This window comes from Culex pipiens, chromosome 2 (genome assembly GCF_016801865.2).
Source record: "Culex pipiens pallens isolate TS chromosome 2, TS_CPP_V2, whole genome shotgun sequence".
In the NCBI taxonomy this organism is placed as follows: Eukaryota; Metazoa; Arthropoda; class Insecta; order Diptera; family Culicidae; genus Culex; species Culex pipiens.
In genome coordinates this window covers 163991481-164006707 of record NC_068938.1, presented here as the reverse complement: position 1 = coordinate 164006707, position 15227 = coordinate 163991481, and the positions used below count along the sequence as shown (strand labels likewise).

Sequence of the window (15227 nt, the reverse complement as noted above, 5' to 3'; positions counted from 1 at the left end):
GTAGGCCAGATCCTTGCGCATCTTTTGGTGTATATAACATTGAAATTTGGAGCACCCTGGAGCTCGGTACAGACCTCAAAGTTTGGCATTTTTTCAAAAAATCGACCCCGGCAAAAAAGATATGCGTCGCGCCTCGCGGCGCCCTTGTCGCCATATAATTTTGCTGGGGTCGATTTTTCGAAAAAATGCCAAACTTTGAAGGTCTGTACCGAGCTTCAGGGTGCTCCAAATTTCAATGTTATATACACCAAAAGATGCGCAAGGATCTGGCCTACACGCCAATGATGTTGAAAATAAACGCTTCAGTGGCCAAAATGCCTCAAAAAGTGACATTTTTTAAAAAATCTTTTTTACGGGTTAAATCCCATTTAAAATTGAAGTGCGGAGCGCCAGCTCCTGTTACATCCAATCAAGCTCATATTTTGGATTTGGGCTTAGTATGCCCACCGGAACAAACCCTTGAATGCCCGCCAAAAAGTCATTTTTGTTACACTTTAGTATTGCATCCATCCTTACCAGTTGAGGTGGTAATAACCTGGGTGCTGAAAAGACAGAATGCGTAACGTGATTTTCGAATGCTCCCCACTGCTTCTCACTAATACAACTGCACTACAGCTGTAAACATAAACAAAGTAGAAGGCTATGTTCAAGCTCAAGCGTGACATATTTTTTGCCGCTGAAGTGACTTGTTTTGAAACATTTCGAGCCAAACATTTCATTAGGGCACAAAACCAAAACCGCGATTCGATAAAATCGCTTGGAAAAAGTGGACGATATGTTTCAATTCCTATTTAAAAAAGACGCTTGACAGATGGTATTTTTACTGATGATACGATAAAACACATCATTATCCTGAACTCTGCTTTATTGCTTCTTAATTTATGTCGATTTTCGCAATAAAACTCATAATTAAAAAAAAATCTCGTTATTAGGCCCTTTTAGCTTTCCAACTGTTGTTCATAATGGGCCCTTTCTAAATGCAATTTCGAAGAAAACTGAAAGGGCAGTAAAGCGCTGTCACCGGATTGTTGTTTTGAATGATGTTTATTAAGAAATAAGGAGGATTGCAGTGGAAATTTTGATAATTGCTGAAGTTTTGTGATTGAATAGTGTAGATAAGGTATGTGAAACATAAAAATTCTACAAAAGTGCACTGAACAGCAGCCGCGGGACCGTATTAAATATTGTATTTCGACGAAGTTTTTTCTGCAGAAATCCTTGGTGAAAAGTAAAGCAAACTTTGTTTTGAAGTGAATTAGTGTTAAGAATGTATGAAAAGTTCACTTTATAACACAAAAGTTCCTCAACTACGAAAAACTAACGAAAAACAAAAAGGGCACAATTGAACATTTTTGTGTGAATTGGAGTGATCTTCGTTGGGGGGAGGTGTCCACGTGCTTCCATCCCGCCAGTTCATATGTATAGCATTAGTGTTGTGTTCACTGTATTTGATATTTTGTGAACCACACCGTATGCTGTACTCGACAGATATGGACTGGTTCCCGGCCGGGCTGATGGGTCTCGCAGCTGGCTAGTTGAACGTACCTGTTAGAACATCAAATCATGATGTTTTATCCTTTTGTTTCCTTAGTAACAGGAGAATAGTTAGTTCAGCAAGGGAAGCAACAGTTTGATCCGTTCAGCTGTTCAAGCAATTGCTTTCGATTCAAACTTGTGCTGAACATTCTTGGACTACCTAGACTACTGATCAAAGGAAACAAACACGAGGGTACAAAGGGATAAGCTCCCCCCGGATGGGGCTAAATTGTGTAACGCTCCCAGTGAGTTTTACTGAGCTGCTTTGGACATTTTAGGTAATAGTAGTATGAAAATAGTTAAAGCTCGGTATTAATTCACTGGGAGGTCGTGTGCAAATTCCCGTGCTTGTGAAGTTCTGTTTCTGTGTCACTGTTGTGTTAGCTTGTAACATGTTCGACATGACACTAATAACCAGCAGTGATTAGTTATGCGGAAATTTCCAAGTACGGGAACACGACGAAAATAAGACGACCCGAAGAAATAGTGCGGTACACGCGGTTCGCTTGCACCTCGGGTTTGCTTTGCGCCTGCTTTGTTCGGTTTACACCCGTACCCGACTCACACGAGCCGAGGGTATTTTGGTACATCGTACCAGCGCACCACGACACTCTCGGTTCGCCGCGTCGGTTTTGTGTCTGGCACTCACCCATGGCATGAACCCGGTATATGAGCCAAGGTGCTTCACTCGTTACGAGCCGAGGTACGTGCCGTGGTACGCGCTGGCGGTACAAAACGGGTTCAATACCACGACACGTACCACGGCACGCTGGGTTCATGCCATGGGTGAGTGCCAGACACAAAACCAAAGGGGCGAGCCGAGAGTGTCGTGGTGCGCTGGTACGATGTACCAAGATACCAATTCACAAATGGGTTCAGGCACGTACCGAAGCTAGAAAACCAAACCCGTGGTGTGCGTTGGCACTGGCGCATGGGAAGCTTGAATTCCAGCCTCCAATTGTAGACTGAATTTTGTAGCCCCTGCCCAGCCAGGTTTTTTTTTTGGGTTTTCTACATTGCTCGTAACTGTATGGAATCTAATTCGATTAAGTATTATGTTTTGACATAAGTACTGAAAAGTAAAACTTTTCAGGACTCGCATAGATGCTGTAATAGTAGTTTATGCAACAAGTTGCAAACAACAGTTCTGCTATTTTATGAATTGAATTTTAAGTCAAATATCCAATGTGAAAAGTCAACTCATCGTTCAAATCAAAACATATTGAAAGGTATTAATTTTCGATACAAGTGCTGAATAGTTGTATAAGCCAGAATTTCAACATTTCAATGCAAAAGGCAGTCGATTTGCAATCATTAGTTTTCACAAATTCTAAATTTCAAAGACAATATGATAGACTTATCTATAGATTGGCTAATCTATAGAATAAAATATATTATTCCCTTTTAAATCAATCATCTGCAGAACCATTTACAATCTCGTCGGAGATCCAGAAATCTCAGCTGCTGACCGAGTCGTGGTACCACGGCAACATCAGCCGCGCCCAGAGCGAGCACCTGCTCAAAAACGACGGCGACTTTCTGGTGCGCGAGTCGGCCGGCACGCCCGGCCAGTACGTGCTCACCGGCATGCAGAACAACTCGCCCAAGCACCTGCTGCTGATCGACCCCGAGGGAATAGTGAGTTGCTTGAACTGGTTTGATTTGTCGGGATTTATTGATCGAGTTCTTTTTTGTGTTTTTTAAGGTACGAACCAAAGACCGAATCTTCGAGAGCATCAGCCACCTGATCAACTACCACTGGACGAACTCGCTGCCGATCATCTCGGCGGAGAGTGCGCTGCTGCTGCGGCATCCGATCCTCCGGACGACGGATCTGCTGACAAAGGCCAAACAGCAGAAGGCTCAGCAGCTGCAGCAGTCGCAGTCCCAGTCCCAGTCGCAGTCACATTTGGGGCTCAACTGAGGGTGCGAGTGCCAGTGCTGTTCGCACGGCAGCCAATCACCCGAGCGAAGTTTGCCCCAGCAGCAACAGCATCAGAATCTGCACGCGTGCTGTAGCAGTAGTGGCAGTAGTGGCCATGGAGGTGGTGGCACCGGGTACCGGCACGGGAAAAAGTAATGCCACGTGTATTATGTAAAAAAAGGTAAACACAAAACAAAGAACTGTAAAATGGAAACTCTATAGATCCTATATATTTTTCTTTCTTTTTACTCGTATATATATTATATTATACTAAACTATTCGATCAAAACAAATGAACGAAGCAAAGTGCTAAACGAGTCGAGTGTGACATAGAACAAACAGACAAAAAAAGAAAACGGAAACTGAGCTGTTCACTAGATTTTCGATTTTATTTTTCTTTTTTTCAAATTTAGATGGAATTTTGTGTATGGTCTTCATGTTACAAATGTTGAAATGTTGGCGCTCCTCTAGCTTTGGATAAATGAATCTAATTCTAATGTGTTTGTTTAATATGAAATTAAAATTACTGTTTTTTTTAATTACATTCGTTTGAACTAGAGGTGGGCAAAAAAAGAGCGAGCCGCTCAAAGAGCCGGTTCACTAAAAAGAGCGAACGAACCATGGCTCACAAAAAAAGAACCGCGGTTCTTTTTTAAACTCCGGTCTTTTGAAAGAACCGTTCCAAGATGGAATGATTTTTAAACTTTCTATAAATATAATTTATTGAATTTCGAACAAATTGCATAATAAAATTTGTTTTCAGAATTGAAAATGCAATTCTAAATTGAAAAATAATTGCTCATAAAAAATAATCCCAAAGCATTGCTGCCGAACACCAGTTAATAGTTTTCAAACTCATTTTCAGTTTCCTTCTTTTCTTTGAAATTCAAAATGTAAATGCTTTTCTAAACAAAATGATAAAACTTTTCGTTAAATTCGTTAAATATTACCAAAAATTTACTAAATAGCTGAGAGATTATGGAAAAAAATAATTCTCTTGCCTGATTAAACTTCAGCGTTTATAGACTTCATCGATTAAATCAGAATTTAGAAAAGAGTTCGCAGAATATTTTCTCCAAATAAAATGTCAGCATAAGTTCAATTTTAGCAAAAATAAACGCAAATGATTTATAAAAGTCCAATGTGAAATAACTTTAAAAATCACACCATTCTTAAAAATAACCTTTTTATCAAAATTTTGAAAAAGAGCGAAAGAGCCGTTCAAAAGAGCGGCTCTTTATAATGAGCGAACGAAAATGAGCGGCTCCTAAAAAAGAGCGGTTTTGCCCACCTCTAGTTTGAACTAATGAATTCTGGGCTTTTTTGTTATGCTAAACCTTATCCCCAAATTTGTTCCAGCGTTTTTGTGTCATCAGCGTCAGCTGTGACGGCTTTCCCTTTCCATGAAAAGGTTTGAGTCGGGGCCTTGAATACTGGCTTGCTGAGTTTGGAAAAAATAATTTTTATTTTTTTTTCTTTTTGCGATATTTGCAGTGAAGTTTTCTTTCAGAACTTCTTCGACAGCATCATTGCTGTCTTTTTATTTTATGTGCCTCGGGTGTGAGATTAAACTTTCGGTGATTCGATGGAGTCCTTTCGATCACTATTTAACATTTAATGAATTAGTTGTTCGGGATGTTTTTATTTAAACTTTAAGTCTCGGAATAAAGGTCCGCTCGCGTTGAAGTATCAAAACTGAGTGATTTATTAAAATGAATTAATGTTGTACAGAGGCCTGCGCTAGTCCCTAAAAGTCCCTACGCAGGCAAGAATGCTGGCCGGTTGACGATATGCTGATGGTGTCCGTTGATGTTACACATGCTGATGTCGATGAACAGGAAGTGTCGGGTGACACTGTGCTGACCTAGGCATCTCGGAGTGTCTCCAGCGTCGTTACTAACTGCTGTTGTTTTCGGTTGAGCTCCTTAAGTTGCCCAAATATTGCTGGTCCAGGTTGCTCCATAACTTTTATACTAAGTGTCGAGATTAGGACTCCATTTCCCACTCCCTTGTACTAAAATATCGGTTCTTGTTGCCAGGCGGGAATACATGTACGTCTGGATTATAAACTAAGAGGAAAGACATTGTTGTATTATCTGAACCATGAAATTTTGTTCATTTAAATTGAGTTCAAATTGTCTAACCTATTGCCAGGAGTCCGCCATGATATCAAGCGCTCTCTCCTTGGCATCTTCTTTTAGTTTAGCAGAATAACGTCTAAAAACTGTGGTTTCGAAATTACCCTGTGCAATTCTTCGGTGAAATAAGTCAGCAATACCGATGCAGTTCTAAACATCGTCGACTTTGCCGAAAAATTGCGAAATGCACTGTAATCCTTGAAATTCTCTATGCTTTTTTAAACGTTTTAGTGTAGGACTTACTTATGGGTGTAGAAGAAGTCCGACGCAGCTGTCGTAGGTGTCGTTAGGTGTCTATTGAAGCAGTTCCAAAAACTAATAAGTGACTGCATATTTCTGAATCTTAAATATGCTTCCATTTTTCTCAAAATCGATAAGAACCTACATGACCTCCAACTGGCAAATCATAATAGTATTCTATAATTCTTTGTATTTCAATTGGGTCACTTATAATTCTATGTTTTTTTTTGTAAAGAATTATAGTACAGTTTACAGTATTTGGATTTGTGTTAGTTGAACTAACTTGTCTATTCTTAGTTTTTGGCCTGTGAATCAAAGTTACGAATCAGGGGGCAGTGATACCTTTTAAAAAAGGTTACGACAACCTCATGCTTCGGAGTCTCAAACAGAACTACTTTATTTGCCTAAATATAAATGTAAAACACCTGCTGCTGCGGCGTCGTCAACTGGCGTGGTTGCCGACTCAGCATCAGCAGTTTTGCCTCGTCGTCCGTCGTCGTCGCCTCCGGATGTCCACTGCAGCGTCAGCGGGATGATGTGGACTGCTGCCTCGTTGTTACCGGGTACTCGGTAACTTCAATGCTCTTGATAATCTCAGTTAGACTATCAATAATATTTGACAGAAGCATTGGGAAAGCTAACGTTGGAGTAAATAACTAGGTATTTCTAGATTGTGTAGATACTGGTTCTAGTCAGGATCTTCGTTCCGAGGGGTCGTTTGGGTGTGAGATTATACTTTTCGGATTTATAACACTTCACTTTACTCACTCAACCTTTTATTGACGCACAAATACAATTACAATTTCAATTACTGTTCAAGGATCACAATTCAAGGATCTACTACCACGATTTTAAGGATCAGAAAATAGCCTAAACTGAATACCCGAATAACTCAATAACTGAATAACAGAATAATGGAGTCCATTCGATCACTATTTATACTAAGGTCGAGATTAGCATTCCATCCCCACTCCTTTGTACTAAAATATCGGTTCTCTCAATAATTGGAGGGGAAGTGACCTTGGTCAAAAACCGCGAGCGCGTGGACATTCCAAAGGTATCGGAAATTTCCACTACTAAGTGATCTTTGGACTTTTCCCACGATCAAGTTAGTGGAAATTTCCATTGTTGTTTTCACCTTTGGACCCGGGGCGCTGTACTTAGATGTCGCTTGGGACCCTATGTGTGGATTTGGTGTATTAGGAGCCCATGAGTACCAGCAACTTTTTAGTTTCCCAGAAGATGAGTAACTTGGAGGTCTCGTTACCTATTCCCCGGGTATCATCCCCAGGCGAGAGGTCTTTTCCTCGCTTGAACCTCTTAACCTTGACCTGCCCCAAACACCGAACGGTGACGTCATAGTCCGAAGCGCACTTGCTACCGGACTTGCTTATCCCTGACTTCCCTTCATATATTGATGCCCTTGTGTGCTGTCGTCAGGCATGATTACGTCCCAGCCCAAATGCATATGGAACCAGGGCCGAGGACTTAATAAGAGGTGTGCTTTATTAGAGTTGCGCACTTTTCCTGGGAATTTTAGAATCGGTAAGGGTGAGGGCGAGGAGAGGTGTCGCCGACGTGTGCGGGTCCGAGTCAACTCCTTGACTCTCTCTCTCTCTCTTTCTCTTTTGTCTGTTCTAAAGAGAGAGTAGTGGAGAGACGGACCTCTGGCTTTAGTGATGCCTCGCCAGCCTTGTTGCTAGGCGGGGATACATGTACGTTTGGATTATAAAATAATGTCTGGGCGTGGATGAGGATGTGAGTTTAAGTAGGAAATTAGGTTCGCTACAATTGTAGACGTCTTTGCACATTGTAAGTTTTTCAATTTCAGCTTATCAATAACATTTACTGCTTCTAGATCTTAGGCATTTAGTTTATTTGATTCTGGACTTGGTTCTGGTGGATTCGGAACACTCGTGACGATTATTTGGGTTTTGTCCAAAATATCTAATGTCAACGAATATTTAAATTTAACCTCTTGATAAGTAAATTGTATCAACCGAATACACTTTGGCGACGTTCTCTTAAAAATTTCGTTTTTTCTCTTGAATTCTCTGAAGAGTTCGGGGTCTTGTTCAAATTGCTAAATTCTCTGATAATGTGTGCCTCAATTGCTCCTAGCGTTGTCATCAGTTACGCATTTTTTTTTCAAAGCATATTGTGGTAAGCGAAGCGGACATGAATGGCAAGTGGGAGAATCGCGAGTAATGCTTGACTATTACAAGGACTTTCTTTTCAAGAAGAGAGGTTATCCTTACGGCTGAGTAGATACTAGCCAGGAACCTTAAAACTTGTTAAGTAATGTTCAGTCAAGAACTGACTATAATCGTTTATTGAATGAGCTTTTATATGGTTACATAATGTTGCATCGATGTGCAACTCTTACTAGCTACGCCCGGTCTCACCCGAAAAAAATCCCTTGCGCCTGCCCTCAACAATGTCGCGCGATGACGGGCTCACTCGAAGAGTCCCATGTGCTGACCTCGGCATTATCGTCGGTGCGCATTGAACAGAGCGAGGTGGGCAGTTGATATTTATCGAGGTCAGGTTTGTTTTGATTCTAGTTGTGTGCCCGTGGTTCTCACTCGATAAATATCACCACAATATTTCTTCAGAATTTGAGATTAGTTTGCGACTAACTGTGATATTTGAAAGGTTCGGTTACGGCTGCACCGCCCAGCCGAGCGGTTGTGGAATTGTGATATTTCACAATACTTAGGCACTGGTCACTCAAAATCTTTTCACTTACTTTATTGACAATGAGGTTGTTGCTGCTGAACTCAAACGGCTAAGTCCCGGGTGGACTTCTCAATCGGCTAAGTCTCGGCTGACTTCTCAAACGGCTAAGTCCCGGGTGGACTTCTCAATCGGCTAAGTCTCGGCTGACTTCTCAAACGGCTAAGTCCCGGGTGGACTTCTCTATCGGCTAAGTCTCGGCTGACTTCTCAAACGGCCAAGTCCGGTTGGAGTGGGGACTCTGCTGCTGGTGGCTGCTGAGGACTGCTGATGGCTGCTGGTGGGTCTGGCTGGTCTGGGCTTCCTTAGAGGATCTGGACTAGAGCTGCTACTCGAACTAGAACTGGAACTAACTTTCCTCAAGAATTATTTCGACTTTTATAGTCAGTTTTCCAAACTTTGTTCTAACAAAAATGGTCAGTTTCGATGAAGAGCATCGATGAACCTCATGAACTTTTTTATGCTGACCTCTGTGGTTTTGTCTGGCTGTCCGCGTGGTTGCGCGAGTTCAACTCTAAACTGAAAGTCATGAGTTTAAGCCCTTTTGCAAAAGACTTGATTTACGACATTAGAATGTCGAGATTGCTTTAATCTACACATTTTTACAATGAGTTTCATAATGAGGAAGCCGTGTTTCTACCTGAATTGACATGTCCATGAGTATAATTATGCCACTCCCGCAATTTTCCCCTGCGCTATAACATCGCCCCGTTGAAATCAATTCTTTAATTGCCTAATATTTGGCGATATTCTATAAAGGGCTTTTCGGGTGGCGTATGACTCATGATCAGTTGCACGAGCTTAATTATTTTGTCGTTCTACCGTGACATCATAAGTCGGGGAGCAGAATTTGATGCTAGGTTATGTATGCTTGCGTCAGCGCATGGAAAAACTGGAGTGGTTCGGGGCGAGGGTCGTTGCACGGTATTACCCTGCCTTGCTCCTGTGCTATTAGTATTCGAATAAACGTGGTTTAAAGTGCTATTGAATTCAAAAAAAAAAAGATTCTACTTACCCCATTATTCCGTAAAAATTTCTTCTTTGAATCAAACGAGCCTAATTCTGATAATATTGATCAGTTCGGTACCAACATGCAAGCACGTGCTGTTTTGCCAGGGCCAAAGAATGTTTGTGAGCAGAGTTTGTGTTTCGACGCTCGTACCGGTCTGCTTCGATCCTGATCTTTTGAGACGTTCATGAACAGTAACCAACTGAGTTTTTCGCGTCTGATTCTCCCTTTGAATCTCATTTCCGAGATTTTCTTTATATTTTTTTTAATTTTTTTTTTTGGGTTTTACGCTCAGCCTGAGCGCTTGGACTTCTTTTATTCGGTCTGAACAACTAGTGTTGTTCTTTTTTATATGCAAATTTTATGCTTGTGTCATTGATTTGGTCAAAGATTGTCATATCTTCTGTAATTTGTGTTGAAATTCTGCCTACTTCGTGTAGGTATTCCAGAAGTTCTCTGAAAGATTTTTCACTCATTTTGCTTTTTGCAAGCTTTTTAAGATCGGCACTGCGAATATCGATGGAAAATGTTGTTTCAAAACCGATTTGAAATGCATAGTCGTTTTCTCCTTCGACGTATGATTCAATGTTTTCCAATAAAGTATTTTTTTTTTTATAAAATAAGTTATAGATAAAGACAAAACAATTTTTTGTACGTAATTTGAGATTTGAACTAATTGATAACATCAAATGTCTTCTTTGGTTTGAAGAAATGGTTGATCCACAATTTGATCAAAGTTCCATCTAAAAAAATAAAAAAAAGTAAAAACACTATCGAAAACCTAGCGAACTGCTCCAAGTGAACAACCAGGGACGGGTAGACTTAAAAAGTATTCATCACCAAACCTGATGCACATGTGCATGCATGTTGTAAAACATACAAACGAATAACATTTCGAATGAAGAAAAAAAAATACCAAGAGATTAACAAGATTATATAACAATTACAAAACAAAATCAATATTCTACCACACAGCGGGGGGGACACGGGAAGGAAATCGGAAAATTTAAAATTATTAGCGGTTAGTAGATTTCTTCTATGAGACAAACAGGAAATTAAACACAAAACACACTTACAATTACTATTACCAGAGGTAAAAGAATTAAAAAGAAAATCAGAAAGTACCGATTATATATTGTTATCAATTACAGTGCTGTTGGTTGAAAAAAAAAAACGGATAAAAATAATTAAAAATTGCAAAAGAAAAGCGTAGAGACATTTATTTTTGATCGTCATATTTTACTACTCTTCTTTACTTACTGCAGCATAAGCGCGACAAACAAAACTGAGAAAAAAACGCATACAGTAAATATTGTGAATATAAACCTTTTTCAAAAAGCATGTTTTATTCGACACACAAACAACAGAACATTTGTAGATTCAAGCTAACAATAACAAATACACACACACACACACACACACTCTCACAAACAAAAATATTTAAAGAAAAAAAAATCAGAAAAAAAACTTTATCCACTTGCGTCACACGTGCAACAATTTTTTCCCTCTCAGCTGGCTGAATGATCGGAATATACATACAAACAAAGAAAAAAAAAAACAAAACAAAAACAAGAAAATATATATACATATTAAACGAAACGCAAACATTGAATACTTGTGAGTAAAAGTGAGAGCGCGCGAAATGAGAAAAGTAGTGAGATTGAACGCGAGCGAAACTGAACAAAAAAAGTAATTTCCCAATTTTGCGCAGTTTTTTCCGAGCAACAAACAACAGCAGAGTAGAGCAGAAACAAAACAAACAAACAGAAAACAGAGAAGAATGAAACACAATATAGTTATTAAATACATTTTGCCGTATTATTTCCAAACAAGCAAACAAACTGAAACAAGTAAACAAAACATTACCAGTTATAGACGGAGAGAAGAGAGAGAGAGAGCGAGAGAGTGAGAATCGTTAGCAAAAGGAAAAAGTCCTTTGTCAAAAAGAAGGAAAGAACGAACGAAAAAGAAGAGTGAATAACTAAATGAGATGCAACAATTATCAAGTTACTATAACGAAACAGGAGAGCAGATAAATGCTTGAAATACATATTTAAAATACAGTTGAACATTCGTGTGCATGCTTTATTTGAGGAGATATCACATCATATTAAATCTAGGAACACAAGACATTTTTTTAAATGAAAAAAATAAATTAGCAACTACAAAACAACGGTACAAGCAACTTAGTTTTGCTGTTGCTTCTACAACCGACAGCTAAAAGTCTAGAATTGAGCAATTTAAATGTTTACAAAGTGTTGGTTAGTGAAAAAAGTCAACAAATCCAACACGTAAGTAAACAAAAACCTAGTATTGAACCGTAGTGTGAAGGAAAACTTTGTTTGCGCACTTGTCAAAACATAGAGAAGTGTGTTTTGACAAAATTTCCTAACCATGTTTTAGGGAGCGTTCTTTTATTACGTAACGCAAAATTTGGGATTTTTGACCCCACCTCCCCCCCCCCCTTCGTAACAAATAGTAACAGATGAGCGAACACCCTACCCCCCCTGTAACGCGTAACGCAAGGTCTTTTTGCATTTTTTTTAATAATTCTTATATGAAAATTTTGCGTTACGTAACAGAACTTTTCAGCACTCCCCCCCTCCCCCTATTTTCGTAACATTTCGTAACAGACACCGACACCCCCTCCCCCCCTAACTGCGTTACGTAATAAAAGAACTCTCCCATTACGGTGTAAAACCACCTTATTGACTCGTAAATTCAAACGACTTTTAAGGGGCATGATTTTTAAGCTATAGGTAAGCATTTATATGCAAATTTTGATTAAACTTTTTCATTTTTTGATTTTATTTTAATGTTCAGATCAGATCAGATCAGATCATCAGATTTTGAGTGACGCAGAATGTTTAAATCATCCCTTACATTTAATATGGTAAAAAAGGTTTTTAGCAAGATTTAGATTTTTTTTCCAAAAATAACTATTTTTTCAAGAATCATACCTTGAGCAAACGTATTTTTATCGCTCTGTGTCACAGCTCTAAAGATGGCATTTTTTGTCCCAAAAAAATATGTTATTTATTTTCAATTTGAATTTTAGTGTTAGAAAGTAAAATAAAAAAATTGATAATATTTTTAAAAGTGCAACAATTTTTTCAGCGTTTATCTTGCTTATACCTACAACTTTGCCGATGACACCAACTCAATCCGAAATTCCGTTCTCGAGATACAGATAAATCTTGATTTTGTTCATCTACACGTCCTTCTTCATTAAAGATAAATTAAATTTTGTTTCAATTTGAAGAAAAATAAAAATTAGTGTCGGTGGTCTCGGTGGCTTTTACGCCTTTTTGAAAACTCACCCGAGAAATCTATAATTTTTGCGGTTAAAACAAAATTCCAATTTTTTAAAACGACTAAAAGTTGGAACGATGTTTTGATCGCAAAAATTACAGATTTAATAAAATTGAGTTCTGCAAAGTTCTAGGATCATCTAAACATCCTTACAAATCGCTGCACAGTGGTCTTGATCGCAAAATTAAGTGGAAAATTTATTTTCCGAAAAATGGAGAAGTTTTGGAGCTTTGGTGTCTTCAGAAGAGTTGTTGTAAATGAAAAGGGGCAACTTTTGGTTTGGTTGAAAATTAGGGTGGTTCACGATTAGGGTGATTTTGACAATCTAACTTTTCAGGAATATTTTTGGGATTTTTTTGTCTTCTAAAAAGTTGTTGGGCTTGCCAATCCAAGCAACTTTGTCGAAGACACCAAAATTGTATCTAGCAATCTACACCTTCTACGACCATATTTATAGAAAGCATCTGAGCAAACCTTAAAAAATCAGCTATTTTAACGTAGCAATTCAGGGTTTAGTTTTAGAGAAAAGTGGTATTCAGGGCACTTTTAGAGCTCTAAAAAACAAACATTTTTATTTTTTGACAAGTCAATTTGGACTTAAGGGTCAAAAGTTACAGCCATTTTAAGGTAAAAAAGATGCAAATTTAAAACTTAAATATCTCGAAAAGGCGCAAGCCAAATTTAAAGCGCCAGGTTGCATTTGAAAGTGGAGACTACTACAAACGCTGAAAAAATCTCAAGGGTGTTTTTTTTAACTTGAGATATCTTCATTTGAAAAAGTCTAATTTTCAAGGGAAAACCATATGGGACCACCCTTACTGAATTCGAAAATTGTCCAAATATATGTTTTTCAATGTAATTTGCCCGCTGAATCTGAATCTGCTTTCAGAATTGAGCTAATGTGTTGAAAAAATTATTTTTGGTCATATTTTGGGTTTCCATGTAAAATTATCACTTAATTTTGCGATCTGGACCACTGTGCACTGGAAAGAAGAATCGTCCCAATTGGTTGAGTTATGCCCGAGAACCAGGGAGTTGAATTTAGCGTTCCAACTTTTTTAAGAGGTCGTGGAGTTGGAATGTTTATGTGTAAGCTTTTGATTTGATCATACAGTACATTCTGTCAAAACAAATTATAACTTAAAAAATAGTTTTAAAATTCATTATAGGCCGCTGCAAATATTTTTTGAAGTTGTTTTGCAATCACTAGTTTCCAAAATATCTAAGCTTGAAAAAATATATATCCTATTTTAAGTTATGAGCAATGTATTTTCAATCAAATTGAAATGCTGTCAAAGACAAACTTATGGGAAATGCAAAAAAAAATGCATTTTAGATTGTTTTCAGTCGATTAGACTTCAATTTTCACTAAAATTTTGAAGTTTTTTGAAAAAAAAGTTTTTGCTCCCTTATTTTTAGACCAATTTTTAAGGGAAGGACGACATGAACTTTGGAAAATATTTGCAACGGCCTTACTACATTTAAGAAAAATTACCTTCGTCAAAATTTTAAAGTCATCAACAAAACAAAATACTAATTGTCGTGTTTGTTCATTCTTTTCATACCTTTACTGCCGTTTTACGCATAATTGTCCCATGTTCGAAAAAGAGCAACTGAGAAAAACGCGATTGAAATTTTTCGAACGTTTTTTGTGTTTCTACGCATAATTGTCCCGTGGGTCCACATTAGCCCTATATGTCCCTAATCGTTCCAGTTAGCATTTTAATACTGTTATTAGTAATCCTCTTGCTATACAACAGGCAAACAAGACACAATGCTTCGTAAAACTTATGATCCCGCGATAGAAAATTCTTGGTGGGACAATTATGCGTAGAAGTGTAACGATGGGACAAACAGACTTGGTGTTGTTTTTCATGATTTTCCGAACAAAGTACTAGATTTTATTTGTTTTTCTTAAAGTATACCTGAGTGTAAACTTAAAAATGCTTAAAAGTCAGAATCGTCAAAAAATGACATGGGACAATTATGCGTAGAACGGCAGTTTAGCATTCAATGGAAAATGTTTAACATTTCCTTCTGTTAAACATCGAATTTGAAATAAATAAGAAATAAAAATATTTAGATTTTTTATGGTGAAGCCGTAAAAAGAAAATGGATCATCAAAATGTATGTGAATTTGTTGGTTTGTCATACACTACTCTAATATCTCCTTCAGGGGGTTCCCTCATCGATTGAAAAACACGAATAAATTTACAATCTCTGGTTGGACGTTCATCAAAAGAAAAAATCCGAAGGGAGCATGGATCTCCTCTCTCGCGCACGAAAGATCGGTAAAAGGAATCTAAAAAAGTCATCATCTTGATTGTTCGGC

General features: G+C 38.3%; 1 protein-coding gene across 1 annotated transcript in view; it reads left to right on the top strand.

Moving 5' to 3' along the window:
* Window positions 1–11004, top strand: part of LOC120418452 (SHC-transforming protein 1) — a 32848-nt gene extending 21844 nt beyond the window's left edge. The window contains exons 7-8 of the mRNA XM_039580875.2: window positions 2960–3174; window positions 3242–11004. Coding sequence (XP_039436809.1) covers window positions 2960–3174; window positions 3242–3460 — 434 coding nt within the window. The 3' untranslated portion in view covers window positions 3461–11004. The remainder of the gene's footprint in view (window positions 1–2959; window positions 3175–3241) is intronic.
* The last annotated feature ends 4223 nt before the right edge of the window (window positions 11005–15227 follow it).